At 43.8% G+C, this 23,959-nt stretch overlaps 1 protein-coding gene across 1 annotated transcript; it reads left to right on the forward strand.

Moving 5' to 3' along the window:
- The first annotated feature begins 749 nt into the window (after positions 1-749).
- Positions 750-23,474, forward strand: UBASH3A (ubiquitin associated and SH3 domain containing A). The gene is made up of 14 exons (XM_040585150.1): positions 750-864; positions 4,298-4,351; positions 5,970-6,156; positions 8,392-8,590; positions 9,228-9,397; positions 10,267-10,475; positions 11,281-11,407; positions 13,341-13,449; positions 14,722-14,844; positions 15,643-15,735; positions 16,803-16,947; positions 20,805-20,911; positions 21,398-21,504; positions 22,410-23,474. Exons 1-14 carry the CDS (start codon positions 752-754, stop codon positions 22,545-22,547), a joined length of 1,881 nt encoding a protein of 626 aa, XP_040441084.1. The 5' UTR covers positions 750-751; the 3' UTR covers positions 22,548-23,474.
- The last annotated feature ends 485 nt before the right edge of the window (positions 23,475-23,959 follow it).

Genomic DNA, 23,959 nt, shown 5'->3' on the forward strand with positions numbered 1-23,959 from the left:
GTGAGGACAGCCCAGAGCAGAGAATATTGTCTCCATTTTGTCTGCTCTGTCCATGCTGGAAACCCTGGGGACTAGCTAGTGCAGCTCTGCAAAGGCTCCCATGGTGGGACTGGCACCACCAGAAAGGACAGGCTTGTCCCTGCTGCCACCCTGAGCTGCTCCAAGCCCAGCCTCAGGGCATGATGTCTAGATGGCACATTGGATTTGGCCTTGCACAGCTCATCACCTTTGGCTGAGAAGACCAAAGCAGGAGCTATGTATGATAGGGTCAGGAGGACAGGAAAATCAAGCCAAACAAGGAAAGCATTTGGCCTACAAACTAACTTCTTACATGCTGCAGGACATCCCTGTCACCTCTCTCACACTGCAATAGCAACGCAGGTAGATTTCTCAGCTTTCAGAAGACAATTTAAAGTGAAAGGATAAAAGACTCCATCTCAGACCCTTCAGCAAGTCCACCCTGACTATGGTGTTTACCTTTGGACTACTAGTCTTGTTCTTCTGGGGTGGATGGGAAAGCCTGTAGGTACCTTTTGCTTTTTTAGCCACCTTAAAACAAAAATTCGGAGGTGTAGATGCTACGAAAACAGGATGTCAGCTTTTGTCAGAAAAGATCACAAGAGGTTTGAGGTTTTTTATTTTAGCTGCCTCTTTCTCTCTCATTTTCTTACTCCCTCCCTCCCTCGCACCCTCCTCCCACCTCCCACTTTCTGTCAGCACTGAGCACACAGTCAGGGGAGCAGCAGAGGAGATGGCGGTGGCTGAGACACAGCTGTATGCAAAGGTGTCCAACAAGCACAGGAGCAAAAGCACCTCTACGCTCCTCGAGTCTCTCCTTGCCAAAGGATTCCCAGCTCATATCGCGTGAGTAATGTGTTCAGCTGCCTTTGCACAGTAAGAAGTATTCAAGATATAAGAGGTATTTCTCACCAGATCCTGACAGCAACAGCTTGCTGTTTTTTATAAAGAGAGCATGCTGCTTCCTGGGAGCGATGTCCCTGCAGGGATCAGACCTATCTTGCTTTGAATTTCTTATAGAGCAGTGTGTGTTGCTCACATTGCAAAAACAACCTGCCCTGTATCCATTTTTATAAATACTGTGTATATCTGAAGACACATGCCCTCGCATGTCTTCAGATTGAGAGGCTTCACAATGTGTTAAGAAATTGACGTCCATAGTTTGTTCCTGGGATTTATCCTCTTTCCACTTTTTCTGCCTATCACTGTTACTCTAAGGGAGTTAAATGTGGATGTAACTTCTTTCCAAAGATTTTTTCAGGCTTGGCAAAGATCTTCTGCTGGATTTTGTCACTGGAAACTGTTTTAAGAGAGCAAGCTTTCCTTAACAGGACACCACATAAGTCTGTCAATTATTCTTCCTTTCTTGAATCAGGATCTTGTTCCAAAAGCATGTCCTACCTGGAAAACGTAATATCAAAGAATGAGGCACTATTCTTGGCAACCTCAGTGGATTAGAGATTAACTGGTGGCAACTAACCAAGTTAATAAGAAAGAAATGTGGTGGTCACTCCTCCCTCAAACATTGCTCTGGTTGGACAGGGAAACTTTGGGGAGGATTTTCCAACATCTGAAGGGCAAGTATGGACACTTAGTTCAAACTACTCAAAAAATATTTTTTTATTTAAATGTCAAAGAACCTCCCCTATAAATATTTTAGAAAGTAGAGCAATATCTCTCCCTTTTGACTAAAACTTGAGCAAGTTGAAAAGGCTTCATTTGTAAGTGCTGTGTTACTTTTTTAGGAACAGCTGTGTTTAGAGGATCAACTTTAGACACAATGGGCACAGCTTACAAGGAAACTGTGGGTTCCTTGTTCCCAGTTATGCACCGTAGAATTTTAGCTGTGCAGCTGAAAACCTGGCTCATCATTTCTCTAGTAATACTATAAGTTAGGTCACCCCAAAGTGATGTCTAGTTTTGAAATTTTTTGTCCTGCATTTGATGTTCTTCAAATCCACTTTGAAACACTTTCTGTTATTAATGAGATGGCTTTGTGCTTCCCAGGTCAAAATCAAGAAGCAGTGGCAGAAGTACTATGCAAACCAGCATAAAATGATAAAATGTCCAGAAGCACTTTATGTTTTAACCTATTTGCTTTCATTGACTTTAAGACCTTCAAAATTTTGACTGTGTTTTTATAAAACCTTTTAGCTGTTTCTGTAGTTCCTGGATTGAACTGTACATGAAAGCACTGAAAAGTTGTTATTTTCAGATGTCCTGGCCTAAGAAAAATGAGGCTGGGTGGAAATATTACAAAATCTTTCATAACGTAGGACCAGCATGCCAAAGCAACATTTCCCCAACAAAAGAAAACCAGATATGTGAGGATCAAGACCAGCATCAGATCAACAAAATGGGCCTCCCCAGTGCTTTCACAGAACTGAACAGTGTCAGCAGTTTCTGCTTTAGGGAAGAGCCAGTTTATTCTTACTGTAAAGACACTGTTTTTAATAAAGATTTTCAATGGTTGATTCCTAGTCTTTATCTGAGAGAAACTGGTATATGCAGAATTTATTCTGTGCATTATGTTGCAGTATTCACTTTCAATCTTTGAAGCTCAGGATTTCTAGTCACAGCCTAATGCTCTCCTGACCCTAAGGGCTCTACAAACCCTGCTGGGAAGCATCCTACAGCCAATGCATATGATGAAACCAAAGGTGGGAACAGGCACAGAAAGGAGCACAAGGGAGCAAAAGACAGTACTTAGCAGCGTGACAGTCCATGGTTTCAGGTCTCTCTTGTCTTACTACATTTATGATTTTACAGGCCCTGTGGTAAGCAAAAGCTGAAGTCAAGCTCTGTTTGCCCAGAGCTTCTTTCCAAGTGGGAGAGGCAGCATGGCATGAAGCAGTAAAACACTCACTTTGAGGAGTAACAAGTGGTTAACAAAGTCTGGCATCATTAGCTGAGCAGTGGCAGGCACCGACATTTCAACAGGATATGGCAGGAAGGGCTGCATGGGGAGAATGACAAAAACACAGGTTGTTCGTGTTTGATGTGATGGAGAAGGGGAAGCCAGCAGGGGCATGGAAAGAAAATGTGTAGTATTCAGTCACAGAGGACACAGGCTAATTTTAGACCAGCTAGTTCATGAGTTTGCATTGATTTGGCCATGGTAGTTGATCTACTTTACAAAGAAGAAAGGTAGAAGGTAAAGCTTGAGTAGAAAGACTCACGTTAGCCCTCATCCATGTTGAGCCCCTACTAAAGAGCCAGACATGGTTGCACGTACACATTTAAATGTTTTTAACTAGCTCGTGTGTAGGTTTTGCATTAGAGAGAAGACAGAAGGCTAGGAGAAAGCACCAAGGATGAACCTGAGTCCTGCTCTTAATGCTGTCATTGCACTGCTGGTGCATGCTCGGGTGTCACAGGGATGGAGGGAGGATAAAAATGTGAGAAGACTAAATGAATCAATGCCCTCAGGACCCAGTGTCCAGGAAGGATGGCCTCATGAGAGAAAGAAAGAGGTGAGCAAATGCCAAGTAATTTAGCAGGTTCTCCTCCATGTCCACTGTCTCTATTACCCCTTCATTTCTCTTCTGAGAAGTTTGTAGGTGGATGACAGGGATGGAAATGAGGTTCATGCCTGCAGGTGCTATTTAAACACTGGAGTCCTTCACCCATCACTTAGCATTTAGCCGCAGAGACTTATTCATGTAAAGTACATAGTTGGCATTTTCACAGCTCTAGTGAGAAAAGGAAATGTTAATCAAATCCGATCCCAGAGAATGACAGTTGCATTAACAGAGAGAAACATGAGGTATTGTCTCTCTTCTTGGACTGAACTGGTGGCTTAGGTGTGGCTCTCTGCTAGCCTATGGAAGATCCTAAATCCACATTTTCAAACTCCAATATAAGTTTGTTTTGCTTTCTTTATATGTATGGGCTTGGGCCTGGCATCTTGAACCAAAACATTACCCCGCGAACCGAGCAAACCCTGCTCTTACAGCGGGTGGATGTATGGTTTACCCAACCCTAAGGCAATCCATATAGCCAGCTGGGCTGTTAAGGAAACACCTACAGAACACAAAAAGAAGACATCCAGTGGGGAGAGCAAGTTACCAGTCCTGAAAGAAAGAACTAAAGACTTGCAGTGGAAAAAAATATCTGGAGGGCTTCAAGAACGTTAATATTTGTCAGGAATAACCTAGTTGTTAAAGGTTCTGTCACTGCTGGAAAATAAGACTCAATGACCACAGCAAGCCTGTTCTTTACTTTCTAGGAGTTTTCTTTCTGTTAGTCTGAGGAATCCATTTTGTGGTTTTTTTTCTAGGCAAAAAGCCTTGGCTGCTACTGGACAAAAGACAATAGAAGATGCTGCAAAATGGTAAGTACCTGTGATTTCTAAGGAGTATTTTATTAAACCTGCCTAAAAATCCTTGTTTCTGTGCTGATTCTGTCACTCAGTTTTGAAGATAGCTACCATAAAAACTCCTGCATCTGAGTTAATTTTTTTTTTCATTTCAGTTCACACCGAGAAAGAAATAATTGCATTTTTATTTATTCTGGCAAGCGAGGCAATTAGCAGAAGGTCCAGGGTAAATCAGAAAGGCTGGGGAGGAAAGGGCAGTCTTGGGGGCAGAAGCAGCTACTTTCACCACAGTGATGTTAGTCAGTTCATGGGACCCGCTGTTTGGGGCAGACCCTTCTCCTCAGTTTCAAGCCTCCTGATTTTTATGGCCATGGCCACCAAGATCTGGTCACTGCCTCTGCAAGGGATTCTCAAGCCCTGAGCCAGGATGGTGGGCACATACCAAGGCATGTCCAGGAAGGTGCTCGGAGGCACCCATGGGGTAAATGTCCTCCCTGCCTTGGCACAGCAGTCACACCTCATGGCGTGCACCGACGGGCAACGGGCACAGGGCCCGAGGGGGGAACCTGGACTCTCCTTCCCAAAGGAAAGGAGGAAGGAAGTGGAAATATCTGTAAACCCATGGCTGCAGTTACAAACATGCAGTAACAACGTGGGGTTGAACAGCAGTGGCTGAAGGCAAACAGTCCACCTTATTCCCTTGAGAAAGACTCAGTATAAAATAAGCTGAAAGGCTGATGGTCAGACAGAGGTACAATTAGAATCAAAATTACTTCTTAGTCTTGATCCCTGTATCAAGACTCTCACACAGCATTCATGTTATTCATGTGCTGATAATTGATTTCTTTGTTTAATCCACCTTCAAATTAAATCCCATCTTTTCTTGCACTTTCTTCTCTTTTTGGGTGTTTTGGGTTTTTTTTGTTTGTTTGTTTGTTTGTTTGTTTGATTGATTGATTGATTTTTTCTTTTTTCTTTTTTATTGTTTTGTGAAAAGCCAGAGGAGGCATTTCAGAATGGCATGTTCTTCCCAAATAATTTTTTTGCCAGGGATGCTACCACACTTTCCAAGAATCCAACTCCCAATCCAACAGCTGCAAAGTCAAACATATAGCACGTGAAGAAGAAGAAGGTGAAGGATATCATCATATGGGATACAAGTTTCTGATCTGTGCTTGTGCATTTCCTGATTTGCCTTACTCGGTTTTATTAGGTCTGAATCAAAAGACTAGCTCTTTCTAGGTATTTTTTTAATCTTCAGTTAGTTTTCATTTTGTCATTCTTCAACATTTTCTACCCATTGATTCTTTTTCTTCCCTCAATCCTCTGTTTCCAGTCATGAAAAAGGAAAAATTACTCCAAAAAACCTAAAAAAATATTTTTTGCTGACTTTCATTTTCAGACATTGGAAGAAGTGAAGGCACATAAAAAAAATAAGCAGGAAAAAAAATCTCCATTCCCCATTAGTTAGTACTTTAGAGAGGAAATTTGTAAGGAGCTTTTATTTTAGCTTTTCATTTGTAAGAAAATAACAATCTTGTATTTCCTTGTTTTGGTCTCTACTATGGATGCCTTCAGCCACAAGACTAAGTGGTGCGCACACTTAGTCTCTGTGATATGCTCTTGATTTCAGGTTGCACTCCCACTGCAACGATCCCTCTTTGGATGACCCAATCCCTCAGGAGTATGCTCTTTACTTGTGTCCCACTGGCCATTTGCATAACCACCTGCAAGAGTTTTGGAAGGAGAGCAAGCGCCAGTGTGGGAAAAACAGAGCCCATGAGATTTTTCCACATGTCACTCTCTGCGATTTCTTCACGGTAAGAAATAAAAGATGTGCAAGGCTCAGATATCAATTACTGGTGAAACTGGGCCACCTGCCATTGTCTTACACCAGAACTTCTCCTTGGTGATCAAACTGACATGACCCAGGTCCACACATACTTAACATTTGAGCATTCAGCCCCTGCATAGGCACTGGAGGCTTTCTTCCCACCACCGACTTTAGCTACCCAACTTGGGCCTTTGCATACCTAAAAATTGGATGCTGGGGACAGTGGGATGCTTCAAGGTAGCTGAGTGACACATGTCCAGCATCCATCCAGCAGGAATCACTGCTCCCCACAAGCAGCTATCGGCAGGCTTCAGAGATCGTGGCCATTTCTGCATTGATCTAGGGTGTTAAACCGTCCTGGCCAGGGCAGCAGTGGCTGCCTTCAGCCAGCTGTGCACTGGTGACAGAGCTATCATAGGATATGGTCAACCTTGGTATCACCCCTATGGGAATCTCAAGGAAACCCCTGCCTTCCCCAGAGAGCCCCAGCCAGTAGGTCACCACTATGGTGGTATGTCCCAGTCTTTACATTTTCTATTGAATCTTGGATGTTGTGAAAAAGAGAGAAGGGGAATGCACAGGGATTCAAGGAGCAAGGAAAGCCGAACTGGTGTCCGGCAATGCCATTGAGTCACTTTGTCAATAATTTAATATGGAAGTTAGGCTCCTGAGCTGGACTCCTGGTGGGCTGTGTTCTGGTTCTAGAGATGTTACTGCCCTCCTAGGTGACCTTCTGAATGTTGGGTAACCCTCTAGAGAACTTCCCAGCTGAGCTGCTTCTCCTGCATAGATGCCACTACCAGCAAAGACCACCAAAGAGCCACTGATCTGGAAAAACTCTGGACCCACCTGGAATCCAGTTTTCCATGTTGATGGTGCAGCACATGAACATGCTGCCGCTGAAATGCACTGAAACAGACGTGAGCTACAGCAGCTGGACAAAAATTACTCTGTTAATCGTACTTCTATGCTAAACCATGCCACTAAATATAAACAGTGAAAATAAGAGTGTTTTGTTGCAAAATATTGAATGGTACCCTGTGGCTATTAATCACAATTATACAGAACAGAATGAATGCCATGCTCTTGGAAGGTGCCAAGTTATAAAGACCTGCCCCGGGAAGAGACAACTGAATGGGAACCCTCACATTGCACATCTCAGCCCCATTTCAGGTACCATATTTCTAGTGATAAATGCACCCTCTGGTGCTCTTTGCTGTTCCTTGGCTGGCAGCAAGACCTGACCTGGCTGCCCCCCAAGCAGAAAGCCAGACTCACTGACCTGGCTCCCACCTCCTTCTCCTGACCTGGCCCTCTCCTGTTTCCTGACTCCCCACATCTTTTGCAGCCGCTGGACCTGTCAGCCCTGGAGGAGCCTGCTGTATGGCACTTGCCCTGGTGCAGGATCCCACCTCCAGCCCAGCCCAGCCCAGTCTGCCCAGTGTCCCCTTGGTGCATCCGTCCTCCCTGTGGCTTGAGAAATGCTTGAGAGAGAAAGACTGTCTAAGGAGAAGGAGGAGGAGGAGCTCCTTTCTTCTCTTTTGCTCTTCCCCTTCAGCAACTTGGCCCAGTATAAAGGCTGAAAGGAGCAAATAGCTCTGTGGAAGAGAACAAGGCAGCGCAGAAATGGAGCATCATTAATGTTCCTGTCTTTGGCTGAACGGCACAAATTCCATCTTTGTCTCTTCACTTCTTAAATTGCTTAATTGTCACTCTTTTGTGGAAGCATGGCTCTGTTCAATCCTTTAATTTGCTGTGATTAGAGCATTAAGGATCATAATGACAAAGATGCCTTATGAATTTCGCTAGGTATGTTGCTCATCATCTGAGATCTTGAACTTTTACCAGGAGCAATTTCAGCTAAGGACTGTAGGATAATAAGAACACAAATTCTTACTTAGAAGAGGAAAATCATGATCCCTGCCTCGTTTCAGATAGGTTACTGCACACCTGTCAGATGGTAAAATCTTTTGGCTCTTTCCCACCCAGAGTAGATAACATCTGGTAGAATGCTCCATCTCCTCGTACAGCACCAGGATACTGTGCAGATCGGACTGCCCAACAGTACAGATTTTAATACCAGGAGTCCCAGACAAGTTAGCAGGTCTTTCTCAGGAATTCTAATGCCCGCACTGTTTTCTAGTGCTGCTGTGTAACACAGGCTATGGTAGCGGCTGTTGAGCCGGTGGGTAAAGCCTGCTCCTCCTCTGTTTTCTTTCAGTGTGAAGACCAGAAAGTGGAATTATTGTATGACATCTTAAAGCGAGTTGGTAACAGCTTTTTACAGCGCTTTCCACCAGCCATTTCCCTTTCACTACATTCATCCACCAGCTACCTTGGCTTCTTCATTGGTGACAGCCATGCAAATATCCTCAAAGAATTTGCTCTGGCATTCTCGTCAGAGGCTTCAGCCCTGGCAGGTAGGACCAACATCAGGGAAGATGGGTAGGCTGTAGCACAAATGCTTAGGCGTGCTACTGAAAACATTTCCTGTGTCTCCAGGGAAGCTTAGCTGATGTTTCACTGCCAGAAAGCACCCTTTCCTCCTACAGGTTTGAAAACAATGTGGCTAGGGGAGCATGTTTTAGACTTCAAAGAGACAGTGCTTTTGTCTAGAAGCTGAAATGGTTGACTGTGTAACTTTATAGGCCATCGATCAGAATATCCAAGATGGGCAAGGATATAATATTCCCTATTCCCAGACGTCCATTCCCATCATCCTATGGCCCAACTGCATCCCTGAGAAATATGCCCTAATTCCCACTCCAGTGACAGTGAAGGAAAACTGCATCACCAGTAGAGACTGAAGGGACACAGCCCCAGCATAGCTTCATCTGGCAGAACTAAGTTCAATACATCTCAGACTGGGAGAGGAGTTCAAGCTCTGCTCATTTTTTTCTGGCATGATCAAAACCATGACATTCTGCAAAACTATCATCTACTCTGGTACTAATTACTATGAGTTTTTCCTGCATCATGCAAAACATGTAGGATAAAGCAAAAAGAGCTTTAAATTACCTTTTCTTCTATGTTGTGATATGATTGTTTCATTCCTAGATTGCCGTGTGAAGCCCTGCCAAAAGCAGCTCCACCTTACCTTGGCTCACAAGTTTTATCCTCACCATCAGAAGACTTTGGAACAACTGGCCAAATGCATTAACCCAGGGGAGACCTGCCAGTGGGTAGCTGCTCTCTACTCACGGGACATGCGTTTTGTGCATTACCAGGTACTGTCATCAGATTTATTTCTTGAACCCATGGTGAGACTTTTTGCTAGTCATCTTGCCTTTTATTTCCTGAAGAAAATCAGTGCATGCACAGTACAGTGTTTCAAAAAGCATTGTTGTTTCAAGCACCTCTTTCGGTTGAAAAACTGTTCTCATCGATCAGTAGAAGATACCTTTATGGCTGGCTGTTTGATCTGCATGTCAGCAAGGTATAATTCCAAACTTCAGCAGAAAAAAATCTTACCATGACTTGAGAAAATAAAAGAGACGGGAAATAATGATCCTTGAATATTTGCTAAGAGTTGTCAGATCACAGCTTTGCAGTAAAGTTCTATTATGTAAAATTAGTTTTCTTGATTGTCCCAGCCATGATGAAAACTGTCCAGATTAAATATCAGTGAGCAGGGCACAGTTCTTGCTGATGATTAACAGACTCTTACTTAAACCAGTAAACACTTTCCCAGTTCTCATTTCCAAATTTAAATTATGGAATGATCAACATCTTTTAGCCAGTTCAGTATATCACTTTGTCACAAGTCTCATATTGGATTTTGGTCACACGCAGGAGAGCTGCAAGTAAGCACAAAAATAGCTGATAGCACTTCTGCCATGTTTGCTTTCAAGTAAGCCTGTACTAGTTACAGGAAAAAAGTATTTTTATGAAAACCAAGTGCCTATTTTTACACTTACTGCAAATGCGGTAGCGTCTTCCTTTTTCTCTGCCGAAGTGCCACTAAAGAGCACATCACAGACTGGAAAATAGTACTGGTCACTGTGTTCAGTAGTTGAACAAGCATCCCCTGAACTGTCATGTCATGTCCACAGTGGACTCTGGGCAGCAGCCTGACCTTGCTGTGTGTTCCCCCCAGACACTGAGAGCCCTATTCCAGTACAAGCCCCAGAACATTGATGAACTCATGATCAATGCCGGGGACTTTATCTATGTTGACCCGACGCAGCAGTCTGACGTGAGCGAAGGCTGGGTGATCGGGACCTCACATCGGACTGGCTGCAGGGGTTTTCTTCCCGAAAACTACACTGAGAGGGCCAATGAGTCGGACACGTGGGTTAAGCACAGGTGAGTTGGGGTTTCATGGTGTTGCTTTGTATCAGTCACTTTTTCTGCTGCGGAGCCATGGCAGTGTTCCTCCTTGTGTGAGCTGTGGGCTGCCAGGCGGGAGCCGAGGCATGGGCAGAGGAGAGGATCCTGTGTGTCTGGGTGGAATGCTGAGACTTCTGAAAGAAAAGAGATAGGGGACATACCCACAGACACCCAGAGTTCATTAGTTCAGCTGCTCAAGGGATGACCCCTGTTTGCTCTTGAACAACCTAGACATCCTAATGAATTTTAAAAGACCACGCTCTGCTGGGCAGGCTGAGCCTTCAGTCTGGCTCACTGCTTTCTTCTTCTTTCAAGAGCTTCCAAAGTGAACTTAAAATGAAACCACACAAAGGTTACTCCACCACCTTGAGCCCACCCTCATCTTGTTGATTTACCCTGTATCAGCAGGCATCTGCCTGGCTTCCTGCACTTTGCTCTGCAGCTGACAGCACAGCTGATGCTACTTGTAGATTAGAGCTGATTTTTCTAAGAAGGGAGGTGTAGGGGCACTTGCTGAGTCCTCAGAGGCAGACAGGAGGCAACCAACTAGTATTTCCTGCTTGAACATGCCGTAAGTTCATAGTATTTCAAACTTAGTTTTACTGGGCATATTCTAACTCAAGAGCAAAGTGATAAGTGGATTGCAAGTGTGCAAAAAATCCCTGAATGGAATATGAATCCTGACTTGCATGTGCCTGTAGACAAAATCATGACTTAAAATCCCTTTTATTTTGTGTGTCCATCTGTCTCTGTGTGTGTATTGCTTCTGCCCTGTCTATAGGGAATATGTTTTTGCAACAGCTTCGAGATTCCTCACCCAAACTGAAAGTGAACCTAATGTGAAGCTGAATGGAGAAGTCCATAATCCTAGTACATCAAGGAGTGTAAGCAATGTACTTTCTCTTCAGGTAATAGGTTTTTTTTTCCATTTCTTATCGTTGCCATGTGCTTGTGTAGATATATTGTTACTTAAAAGCATTTAGTAAATTTAATAGTATCTCCCTTTTTCTCCCTCACATTTTCATGCTATGTTGTAATGCACATATATATTTTACACACATGCTCATATCGTATGGTATATCTCATAAATATTTTGTAATGTATATGATGTACATTGCTCTTGCTTTCTTTCATAAAACCCTTTTCGTTCCTGTCATACCAGCACAACGTATGAGCTCTCTGCTTGGGTTTCTCTGTGCAAAACCTTACTGGGCAAGCTGTGCAGAGATACCGTAACATGTCTGACAAGTGACACAGAGGCACAACTTCCTCTGACTTTCATATGGGTTCACAGCAGAGTAACTAGAGCAGAATTAGTCTTGTTGTTCATTGTTACTTTATGCCCAGATTCTGTGGATGTCACCTTGGTGGTTTACATGGTCCCATGTCTTGGCACACTTAAATGGTTCATCTTCTTTTGTGTTTTTAGATACATAGTTAATGCAACTAACTGCATAGAAATGCAGCAAGAGAACAGCTCACTTGAAAGGCTGGCAGCACTGACGGGATTACGTTTTTGTCCCAGTTTCAAAATCAACACGTATCATTTTTTTACCAGGTTTTCCACTAGTATTCTGTTAGGACTGGCCAGACAAATTGACTTAGTTTTTTTTACCTATGGCACGTTTGCACCTGCATTGCCTTATTGGCTTTGACTGTCAGGGATGCCAGCAGTCCTTTCTGGCACACTGACATGCTGCAGAAACGCCTTTGGGCTTGCTGGCCCCACAGCCTCTCTTTTTGCTGTGCTGGGAGATAACCCCAGGTTCATTTGTGTTAACATCAGAGAAACATGAGGGCACCTTGAGGGAACTTCCACCCTGGGGCCTCCCAGGATGCTGCGTGTATGATTGTAAGACAGAAACTTCTGTCAGAGTCACACATTCTTCCACTGGCTCTTTATTGCTCTTGTCTAGCTCAGTTCTGTGGCAGAGACACTAAGTGGCCTGAAGAAAATGTTTTGCAGATGTGCAGGTCTCCAGTCTAGAGCTTTCCCAGCCTCTGGGTTCCTCCAAAGCAGAAGAGCAAGACCACGAAACCTTAGTTTCAAACTCTGATCTTGTGGCAGTTGATTCATGTTTCATGGCAGAAATGCTATAGCGTTTAGTAGAATACATGAATACGAATCTCATACCACTTCTGAAGAATTCCCTTCTCTGCTGCTGCAGATACACATCGCTAACCTCAGGGCTGCCACAGTAATGTTGCAATGGGTTACTGCTGAAAAAATTTTAAAGCCTTTAACCTGTTCCTCCTTATCTTCTCATCTGTGTTTAACGTGCATTGTATACTAAACCCAAACTACTTCAAACTTATTTATAATTCCGTGCAGTCTGAGTAAAAATGTGGCCTCTGATTTGGGTTCACTTTTGACTCAGCCATACAGCTATGAAAATGTAGAAGTAGTGTTTTCATTAGGAAAAGAAGGACAAGCTTGGTGTTAGTCTTGGTGTAGGAAAGAACATTACCATTTAAATTTTAGCTAGTTTCCCTCCTCTGTTTATATCAACCATATGATATACCTTAAAATTATAATTCTTTCCCACACTGGAATTAAAAGATCTGTTATCAACATTACCTTTCACTAGCGTAAACGCAGAATTAAAACCTAATCTGTAGCCCATGAAGGTCAGAGATCTCTTTCCTATGTCTTCAGTTGAAAGCCAGTCAGGCTTCCTGTTGTCCTGAAGACAGATATCTATTACAGCAGCTTTTTTTCCCACTCTGTGCTTGTTATAAACCTCCCAGGCACTGTTCCTTCCTCCATCAGGCAGCATCCAGGAATCGAAACTTCTCATGCAGGTTACATTTAATATCATAATGAAACCCCTTTTTACACAGCTGTCTCAGAATGCCACTCTGCGAAGAGGCGTGCTGGTGATGCGCCACGGGGAAGGAGTTGATCAAGTCTTTGGCAAATCTTGGCTTCAGCAGTGCTTGACTGCAGATGGTAAGTAAGATAATGGGAGGATCTTAGCAAATCAGAACCAAAACCAATTAACCCCAGTAATGTGTACAAGAAAATCCATTTCCTATGTGTAAATGTAAACACTGACACAAAAGAGTGAGTAACGTAGCCAGTCAGATGCAGCACTGCTTAGACCTGCGTATAACTAGCTCGCAATGGTCTAAAGTCCTCCATGTTTATGTTGGATAAATGCTGTGGAACAGGCAAAGATCTTGTCATACTGATGGATGTGTGTCTCGCTGACAGATGTACAAAACACAAGATCTCTACTGCTCATTACACAAGGTGGTGGTGGTTGTCAGACCCCTCCACGTTTCTGTGCTTGAGTCAGAATCATGGTCTGTTCATCAGTCACAGTACGTCACCAGTCAAACCTGGGGAAGAGCAGCACGAGCAATCCATGGAGAAAATGAGATGTCAGCACTGAGCTAAATTAAAAGCTGAATTTGTTGGCCCTCTCTCTCAAAAAAAGGATGTTTTCAGGTGAAGAAAACAGACCCAGAAGAGGGAAATATGTGTCAGGAGGAAGGAGGGCAACAAGAAGATGGGAGTTCAGAAGGGAGTGCTTTATGCTGAAAGTCTCCTTTGTTACGCTGGAGATCTCCTATATTAAGTGTGCTAAATTCACACTGGATGATGAGGGTGGTACCTTCTGGCTGCATAACCTATTCATTGCTTTCATTTTTCTTCAGTGGAAATGTTTTTTGTTATTTTGGCAATGGTAAAAGAATATCCATAAGGAGTGGATTTTTGTTTCATGTGAGCCCCACAAAGCTGAACTTGCACACTTTCCTGCCCTCTCTCCCCCACGTTTGCTCCTTCAGAGCTTGCAGAAAAGGTGCTGTTTTATTAGGACAGGTGATTTCCCAAGCCAGTGTTGTGACTTAAAAATGTGATCTCTTTAAGATAATAGCAGTCACTGCAGATTTTTTTCATCAGAGAGACACTCACTGTGAGGTTTGGGGAGAGCAGAGATCACTGTCCATCGCCAGTGGACAGACAGAGTGGGTGTCTGAGGTGGAGGGAAGAGCGACTGGCTCCTTGGGCAGGTTCCCCGCTTCATCACTTGCCCTCGTGGCCAGAGAACGAGATTTGACCTGTTCCATTTGCCAGCCAAGATGCTGCTCTGAGCTGAGTTTTCAGAACCGGCCATCCAACCATTCAGTTGAAGTGAAGTCATTATAACAAAATGCCATCTGTGTGTTCAGCTGCTGCTTCCCTTGTGCTGTGGCAAAATGTCCAACCTCATTTCAGGAAAATACTACAGAACAGATCTGAACTTCCCTTCCACCCTGCCGAAGCGGAAAGATAGCATGAAGCAGTTTGAAAATGATCCTCCTATATCTTGCTGTGGTATTTTCCAGTCAAGGCTTATAGGTAAGCTGGATAATATACTACTGCAAATTTAAGGATTTGGGAAGCAAGCTTTCATCATCTGCAAAAGCTCATACTGGTTTTGCAGTAGAAAAACTTTTTAGCAGCACTCATTGTGGTAACACCTCTATAGGCAACCACTGCAAGATCTTCTTAAACAGAAAAACAGAGAGCATGGCTGGTTGCTCATCTTTGGGACCCATTCTGCCAGTTCCTGGCAAAGAAAGTTGAAAAAAATAAGCTGCAACACTACCCATGCCCTGCTGCTTGTCTGCAGATTAGTGTCGTATGCAGTTGTTGCTGAATGGGCAGTGAGGAGCGAAGGGGCTGGCCAGAGGAAACAGCTTCATGGTCAGCAGTGTGGTCACCTCATCACAGGTACCTGACAGCTGAGCTGTATGGGTTAGTCTGACTCATTTCATTCACCAAACGACGTTGTTTCTGCTCCCTGAGCAAGCGTGCCTGACTGTGACAGTGCAAGGCTGGTGCGAATGCTTGTGTCTGATGATTCAGGCAGGTGGAGACAGCCAAACGCCTAATTGCTGTTTGCAGATTTGGAGTGAATCTTCTATAATTATCTCTCCAATGCTCATTTTAAACTTCCTATTGCCACCAGAGTGAGCTTTTTAGTGAACTCAGTCAGCCAACAGTGTGAAAAAACGAATAGAAAGGAACTGTCAATGTATCCCATGTCAATGAAACTGAAAAGCTCCAAGCTGTTTTTCGCAGAAAGTATTTTGTACTAGTTTCTCACCTGTCATGATTGATAAAAGAGTAACTCATTTTGCTGTTCCCATCCAGGGGAAGCTCTGCTGGACCAGGAGGTGACAGTCAGCTACGTGTACTCATCACCCGCTCTCCGCTGCATACAGACAGCTCAACACGTACTGCAGGGTAAGGCAGCAAAACCGACCAGGTGCTTTTGCCACAGTGAAAACATCGTTGTGAAACTTCTGTGAAGTCCCTGAGATGAGCAATTAAAATGTACGACTTTGTGGTTATTTGCTGCTATATTTAAGCAGGGAAGACAAGATGGTTTTGTCTAGTTGGTAATACAGGCAGTAATAAACCTACTGCCACATGTATGGTCTGCAGAGTGCGATCCCACTAACTCTAGTAGGCACTAGTTAAAATGGAATCTGATGTTGTATGAAACAGAGACGTTTCACATCCAGTTGAATTCAAGATTAGTAGCTGCTCATCACCACTGCCACCTTTACCAGAAAACACTCTGAGCAAAAAAGCAGATGTTTCCAGTGCTCCAAAGGATAGGTATGTGAATCAGGGAAGACAGCTTTCTCCTGAAAGCATTTGCCTTTGCAAGCCAAACTATTGTAATTCCTTCATATTGCAGAAAATCTTTCCTTTTTCTCCCTCTCCCTTTCTTTTTTTTTCCCCTCTCCTGTCTGCTCGGACAGGTCTGTCATAGGCTCACAGTTCATTACCATGTTTACCTCAGAATTACGATGGGAGTGCATTTCTTCTGGGAACTAGTGACACTCAGTAATCTCTCTTGAGAATTATCAGCAAAATAATGTATCTTTTGACAAGATAATTCCATTTCTAACTCTGAAGGGCAATTTATTGCCCCACCGAGGACCACTGAGAAAAATGTTATATAAAAATGGTAAAAACTTTTCCTGTCTAAAGTTTACTCAGACTGCAACATTACTGAGGTCTTTTCTTCTGTCCCTTGCAGATCATCACAAGAGAGCTCCAGAAATAATAATAATGAAGGTGATAATAATAAAAGTGATGTAAAAATTTGTAGTGCCTTTGTATTAATCAGACAATAATATAATGGTGGCTTCATTTAATCAACATGATCCTCTTTTGCTTGACAATAAGTTATTTATTTTCATTAATGAAAGCATTACAGCAAACAAGGCAAAATGTATAGCCTGAATGTAACACTTGGAATGTAATTTTCTCTCCTTAAGAAATATTCCTTGTTCTTGCAGGGCTTAAATTAGATCAAAAAATCAAAATCAGGGTGGAACCAGGGCTGTTTGAATGGACTAAGTGGGAAACAAGCAAAGTAATTCCTAACTTCATGACTGTGACAGAACTGGCAGAGGCATCTTACAGAATAGATACAAATTACAGGTAATTGCTCCATATCTAGCTGTTGAAGTTTTGGTTTGTTTTTTTTTTTCCCCAAAGTATCTCCTCACCTTTTTAAATGTCATAAACCATTACAAACATTGCAAAAATGGGGTGATTCTGATCAAAGTCAAGCCTGCATGATCTGTTCCCGATATATGTTATGTTGTCAGCTGTCTTGTGACAGGAGTCAACTTTGCTGCTCTGACACAGAGACACATGTGCACGCTTGGCAGTATGTGCCTATATAGCACATGGGTGCACCTGCACGTGCACAAACATCTGATACTTGTGCACAGGACCAGCCATGCTTTGGTGCTGTCTTCATCTGCTGGCTCCGGCCCACAATTTGTCATGCATGAGCGTAGTTGTGTTACAGCCATTTGTTTTTTACTTTTGGCTCATGTGAAGCACAGTTTAGAAGTGGGAAGAATAACCTGTCAGGTAAATAACGTGCTGGTTTTCAGCGATGAAAAGTTGTGGTTTCAGAAAAGTCAGTGAGCCCTTTGTTGAGGGTCTGCAGGGCAGCAGCAAGAGGTCTGCCCGGCGTCAGGGGGTGAGCACAGGCTGGGAGATGGCAAGGAGCACAGCTCCACACTGAAATGTCACGGGTTTGTGTCGCTGAAACAACAGCTACAAGAGGAAGGGAAAGTGAGGGGCCACCCCCGTGCACCCCAGGACAGAGCCACGCAGGGTCTGGGAAGAGAGAGGTGAGCCTGACACGCACCAGCTGCCCTTCTGGTTTTGGAGGCAGGCAGGGTGACAGCCTTTTACTATCATTGATGTTCATGATAAATTTGGTCAGGGATGCGGGAGGGGGTTTGTTTTGAACTGCTTAAAGATTAACACTATGCTCAGCAAGGACTTTTTGGGGCCCTCATAACTTGGGGAGGGGTGTGTGGGGTGTGTGATGCCCTTTCTGAGCACTTGCAAACCACAGCAGGGCAGGAAATCAGCCTCCCATTCAATCTAGCTCCTCATCTTGCTCACAAACCAGGCTGCTCTGTGTTCACAGTGCACAGCCAGATCCAGGATATTACTCAGCTAATAAAAGTGTGTATCTCTGGGGTTTCCCATATATACAAGACAGGGGGAAAGGAAACTGCTCACGTCTCAATGCATTTCTTACAGCCAAGCAAGTGTCTTCGTTTGAAATTGTATGAAGGAACGAAATCCTTCATTTTCTTGGATCATAGTGCTTTCTGCTGTGTTTTCCTACCAACAAACTGTTTTTCCTAGGTGTTTTGGTACAAAATCACTTGCCTTAAAAAAAAAAAAAAAAAAAAAAAAAAAGTGTGCAAATGCAGAGCAGTGGGAAGTGCAAAGAGGAAGCTCTGAAGCAATGGTAACTACTGGATTTAGACCCCTCACAGGTCAATCAGGTCCAGGCAAAAATAGGGTGGATGAGCTATAAACTTGCACATATGATGCCAGTTTCTTCCTGTTGCATGCAAGGTTCAAAATCCTCAGGTCCCAGGGACTGATTTTTACCATATTGACCCACTGCAAATGACAACCTTCAACTAGGTTAAGTCCCTGATCATTGCCTGCCATCAGTGGACCTGACCCAAATTCTCCTGTTGCCAGTGCCACTAAGAGGTAATGTGAGTGGTGCTGAAACATTTGCTGCCCATGCATTGTGTGCTGAGATGAAATCAGCTTGAGGTTAGCTGCAACCACTTGCAGACATCTAAGAGTTGGGTGCCTAGGCTGTGATTCTTTGCTGGCAGCCTTGTCATTGGTGGAAAGAAGGGGCTCCCAAGACTGATTTTCCCATCTTAGATAGACTACGTCTGACATTTAAGATAGCATGAATTGCCTTCTGAAGGGGTTTACTTGTCTCCATTGACCTAGCCAGACACTTGAGTGGTAGGCAGCTACATCTGGGTGAGATTAACTCTGCCTCTCCCTCCTCTCACGCTTTCACAGAAGCAGAGTTGGTATGTGCTCCCTGTCCCAAAGCAGGATACACTCTGCCTTTCCCATTCCTGCTGCTAAAGACTGGCAGCCATGTGTAAGCCACTTATTTCTTTCCTCTTCATCCTCTGCATGGAGGACAGACCCTTCTTCACAACAACTTTTTTCAGACTGCTATCGTGTCCTTCTTCAGTCTCCCCTGAGCTGAACTCCTCCCACCCTCCCTCACTGGCTGTGCTTTCTGGACCCCTGCTTGCGGCTCCTTTCTGGATTTTTCACTTGTTGGTCCTCAGCTCACTTGCCCTGTAGCACTCACAGCTGGACACAGCACTCCCACCAAGACCTTGGCCTGGGCTGAGCACTCCTGTTGCTACTTAGCCTGCAAACCACCTGGGCCAGTGCTGGGGATGCTTAGTTCTGCTGCAGGATGGCTGGTTAGTAAAAGGGTCAATACTGAAGGGACTGAGGTACCAACAGAACAGTGCATTAAAAAAAACTTGCAGCTCTGCCAAAAAGCGGACTAGTTTTGAATACCCCAGTCTAGACTTGTCCAACCTAGCCAGGACTAATTTGAGCTATGATTAACGATCCACCGTGAGCCTTTCACACGGTTTTACCACCTGTTTTCTACTTCTGCCCTTTGTGCTGACATAATGCACTGAAGACTCACCTGTGAAAGTACACTGTGATACCATACCTTACTACAATTTATTAATCTAATCTCATCCTGCCTATTCACTGAACAATGAGACAATCAAATCAGGGCAAGGGGGGGGGGGCAGTTACTTGAAGAAAATAAATTAAGACCGTGTATTGTATCACAACACATGGCTAACTATTTGCCAGCTATAGCAGTAAACACTTCCCATCCCCAGAGATTAAGAGGATCACATAAAAAATAGAAAGTGAGTTTGGGGAGGTTTTAATCTGTTGCCAAGAAGGCCTGATTCAAGCATCAGCTAAGAGGGTTGGTATCAAAGACAGGAGCCTGCTGAGAGGCAGCAAATTACTATGGTCCCTGCTGCCTGTTTTGCCTGTCCCACAGCTCTAGGAAAGTTGTTAGAGTCTCCCACCATCAGAAATTTGGTGTTCCCAGCTGCCCACACTTGGCACCACGAGCCCCCGCACATGAGGGCTCTGCAGACTCTTCCCCACTGCCGCTGGGCTGGGGCAGCCCCCAGTCCCCTTCCCACGGCTGGACTGAGCTGGTGTCCTGGAAGCTGCTGCAGAGCCTTGGGATGGGTTTGAGCAGGGTGCATGGCATCCCTCAACCCAGGCCCTGCTGGTCTTGTGGGGCTGCCCTGGTTTGCAGCAGTTTGAAGGTCTGGCTCTTACTGCTTCAGGAAAATACTTATTCAGCTCCTGAAGAGCCCTAGTATATAAAAGCAGAAGAACGCCTGGACTCTGTGGAAGTGCTCAGATACTTAGGATTGGTGTATTGCGATTGCCTCGTATGTTGTAGATTTTGATTTGCTTTGTTAAAGACCCTATCAATGAGATGCCAAATCTTGAGAGTATTCAAATCATCAGTGTCTCACATTGGTTTGAACTTGGTGAGAACTGCAGAGCTGGGCAGCTCTGCAAATCTGCAATCCATAGCTGGGCAGCGGTCCCTGCTGACAGAATTGCTTAAAGCTTAAGCTTTTCTTAGGCATGAATCCTACTCTAAATAATCTCCACTGTAAACTACAAGTTTTATTAAAGCATGGTTTTCCCTGCATCTGGTGCTTTATGAGCTATGAGATTTAGCCATAAGATTTAATGGCAATGACTGTGGGGGAAGCTAATGCTCCATGCAAGCTGAGGTAGCAGTATGTCAGCCAAGTCAGTAAATAAAGCTATATCCCTTTAATGAAGTGCCTTTTCTCTGGTGTAGTCATTCAGTGGTGCTAAGTGTCTCAGTTTTTATCTAGATTAACATATATTTGTGATTTTATTGCCAGGGGTAACTTCCCACTCTCTTCTCTGGTGCCGTCGGAAAGTTACGAAGAATTTGTAAGCAGAAGCTCTGCGGTTATAAAACAGATCATCGCTGCCTGCACCAGCAAAGGTAGAAGTTTCAGATCTTTGTGCGTCCTGTCAGACACTTTCAGTAACAGCAACTGGCAGAGATTTGCCAACAGAAACACATTTAACGCAAGTTGTTGGTACTGCACAGAGCTTAAGTTAGACTCTTAGTCCTTGTCCTGGGCTATGCTAAATTAAAATACATGCAATTTATGGGATAGAAATGAAAAAGCAAAATTAAATAGGAGACAGTAGAGTCTTTGTACATTGGGATGTAGCTCAGCATAAGACAATTTACTTTTCTGGGAAGCTTTTTTTTCTTTTTTCCTAGCAAATGCTTTCTCTCACTAGCTGGCACACCTACAACACACCAGATTTTTTCTGACCAGCACAATACACACTTCCACATTATCAAAGAGGTCTGCAAAAATGAACAGCACCAAAAAAGCCTTGTACCCATCTGCTGATGGGTAACCTGACATTGCTGCAGCTCCCTTACTAATTTTCTTTGCTTTTTCTGGTGTGTCAGGTATCATCCTCATTGTGGGCCATGGTTCTTCCTTGGTATCTTTCATCCGACCTCTGATAGGGCTTCCCACCAGAGACAGCAGTGACTTTGCCCAGGTGGTACGAAAGGTAAGGGGGGTTTTATCAGCAGGAAGCTTTCTTTTTGTTTTATTACACTTTTAGTGAGGAGCCTGCTTACACAGCAAGATATGCATGTAACTGAGTGCCAATACCAATGACATTAGCTTTCTCATTACAAATGGCATGGTCTCATGTAGTTTTAGCAAAGCACTGGAGGTCAAGAGAAGGATTTTCTCCTGTCGAACAGTATGTGACTAGCAGCTAAGCCTTTGGAGAAGGTTTCTGTCCAGCTCCCCTGGAAAGTCAATGCCAGGTGACACCTACAGACAAGACAAACCTCTCCACCTGAGGCTAGCCTCCTTCCTTTAGAAACACGGCTAAGAGCCTTTCCTCCCCTCCCCATGGTGGTGTGAGTGTAACCTGCAGCTACATCCAGTGAGTCGCTCCTTAACAAGCTGTGTGGGTTTTGAGTCACTGTAAATTCACAACTTCGGTGCTCAGCCACAGAATGAAGTGGAGAAGGGTTTTCTTGCCAGCTTCACAAGTGGGGCTTGTGTTTGAGATTAGGTCACCATGGGGGTTTTGGCTTACTTTATTGGTGTATTATCACCAGTGGCAGAATTCTTCACCCCTGTTTTCCTTACCATCTGATCTGGTATGACTGACCAGAAAATTCAGCCTTTAGATATACTTTTACTACCACTGTCAATGCATAAGAAGGAGCAAATGTATTTTGATCATCAAATCCAAGTATGAATGTGGGGTGGTGACACAAGTTCAGCTTTCACCCCACAGGCCTCCAGTCTGTTTTTAGTTCATTTCAGAAGTAGTAAAATGTTCCAGTCTCTCTTTCCAGAACAGTCTCAGGGTGTGCTCTCTTCTGTAGCAAAGCCCTCTCTTCCATGTCAAAGCAACGACCCTGCTAATAATACTACTGGTAACTTCTTTCCTAGATCCCTTCGCTGGGCATGTGTTTCTGCGAAGAGCTGAAAGAGGAGAACAAATGGCAGATGGTCAACCCACCAGTGAAGACATTAACTCATGGAGCAAATGCAGCATTTAACTGGAGAAATGGTATCGTGGAAGATTAGAAGGCCGGCTCTGCCTTTGCCGTTGTCAAAAATGAGCCAAAGACAGGTTATGGTTCAGCACAGTCCAGTGATTCATTCAGAAGATTTACAGAGGATGTAAATCAAAACCTCTGAGTTGTCAAAGCACAGAAAAACTCTTCTGAGTTTAGTACCTGAATTTTGTTTTTATTTCAGTGGCTGAGAAGAAGTAATCTAGGAACGGGCACGCGAGTGAGAAATAACTCTTCTGGTGGTGAAGAACCTTCTACCCTTTCCTGAGAGTAACAATGTTTGATAAATACAGAACTACCTGATTACAAATGCCACTGCTAAAGGCACTAAAGTAGACACTGTGGCATTTTCAAAGACCAAAATATATCCAGTAAGAATTGTTTTTTTTCATGCACTTGGATAGTTTCAGACAAGCAGTGAAACTGGGACTGAAAAAAGGTCATCTCCTACCCAAAGAGGAGACCAGCTCCACCTAAAGCCACTGGGTTTCCTGTTCACTCTGTCAGTTCTGTGAGATCAAATACCACATTAACTATTTATTTACCTCTTCTGCAAAGGGAATCCTTTTTCTATCACAACAGCTCCCCATTCAGTGATTCTCGAGTGACCTATATTGCAAAGGGGACTAAATGGTTCCTTTTTGAAGAAAACTGAACTGATTGCTTTACTGTTACTGGGACAAAGAAAGATGTCCTGTGTTACTGTACTGGTGACAAAACCATGATGTAAGCAACTCTAACTGCTGAACACTTCCTGAGATGGCACTCACAGGACAACAGCTTTGCTTTGTGCAGTTCTGTGCTGAATTCTACAAATGGTGACATATCTATTAGGTGGGTCACCCAAAAGGTCTCTGTAGCTCTTCCCTTGGTGATTTGTTTGATTAAGGGAATGTAGCCCTGACATTTCATGCATAAATACGAACATGCCTTCCCAGTCTGTTTTCCTTTCTAATTTTCCTTTCTAGTTATTCTCTCAGATAACTACCTCCTGGAAAAGACAAGTGTTTCTTTCAGTGAAAAGAAAAAAATGGAGGTTTTTCTTTCTTTCTTAGCGTGACTAAAAACGTTTTCATTTTCACTTTTCATCTCTCTGTGCTTTCTTGACACATCTCTGCATGCATGCAGTACAGCCCAACCGACATTCAGGCTTTGGGGCTGAGAGGTGTCTGACAAGCACCCTTATCTGTGCATGTGGAAACTTTGTATCTCAGTCTTGCACCCAAAATGATTCATTTTGACTTCCCAGCTCTGGTGAACTCTTGCTTTTCTGACAAGAGCTATAATTTTAAAGTGAACATCAAATGCTCCAGGGCCAAGACAGCAGCACTTTAGCTAGCAAGAGATGCAAGGAAGGGTGTAGGACTGCATTGCTGGTTGCAGGTTGAGCGCATGAGATGGGTGGCTACAGATGCAGCACTG

The sequence above is a fragment of the Falco naumanni genome, chromosome 2 (assembly GCF_017639655.2).
Source record: "Falco naumanni isolate bFalNau1 chromosome 2, bFalNau1.pat, whole genome shotgun sequence".
Classification (NCBI taxonomy): domain Eukaryota; kingdom Metazoa; phylum Chordata; class Aves; order Falconiformes; family Falconidae; genus Falco; species Falco naumanni.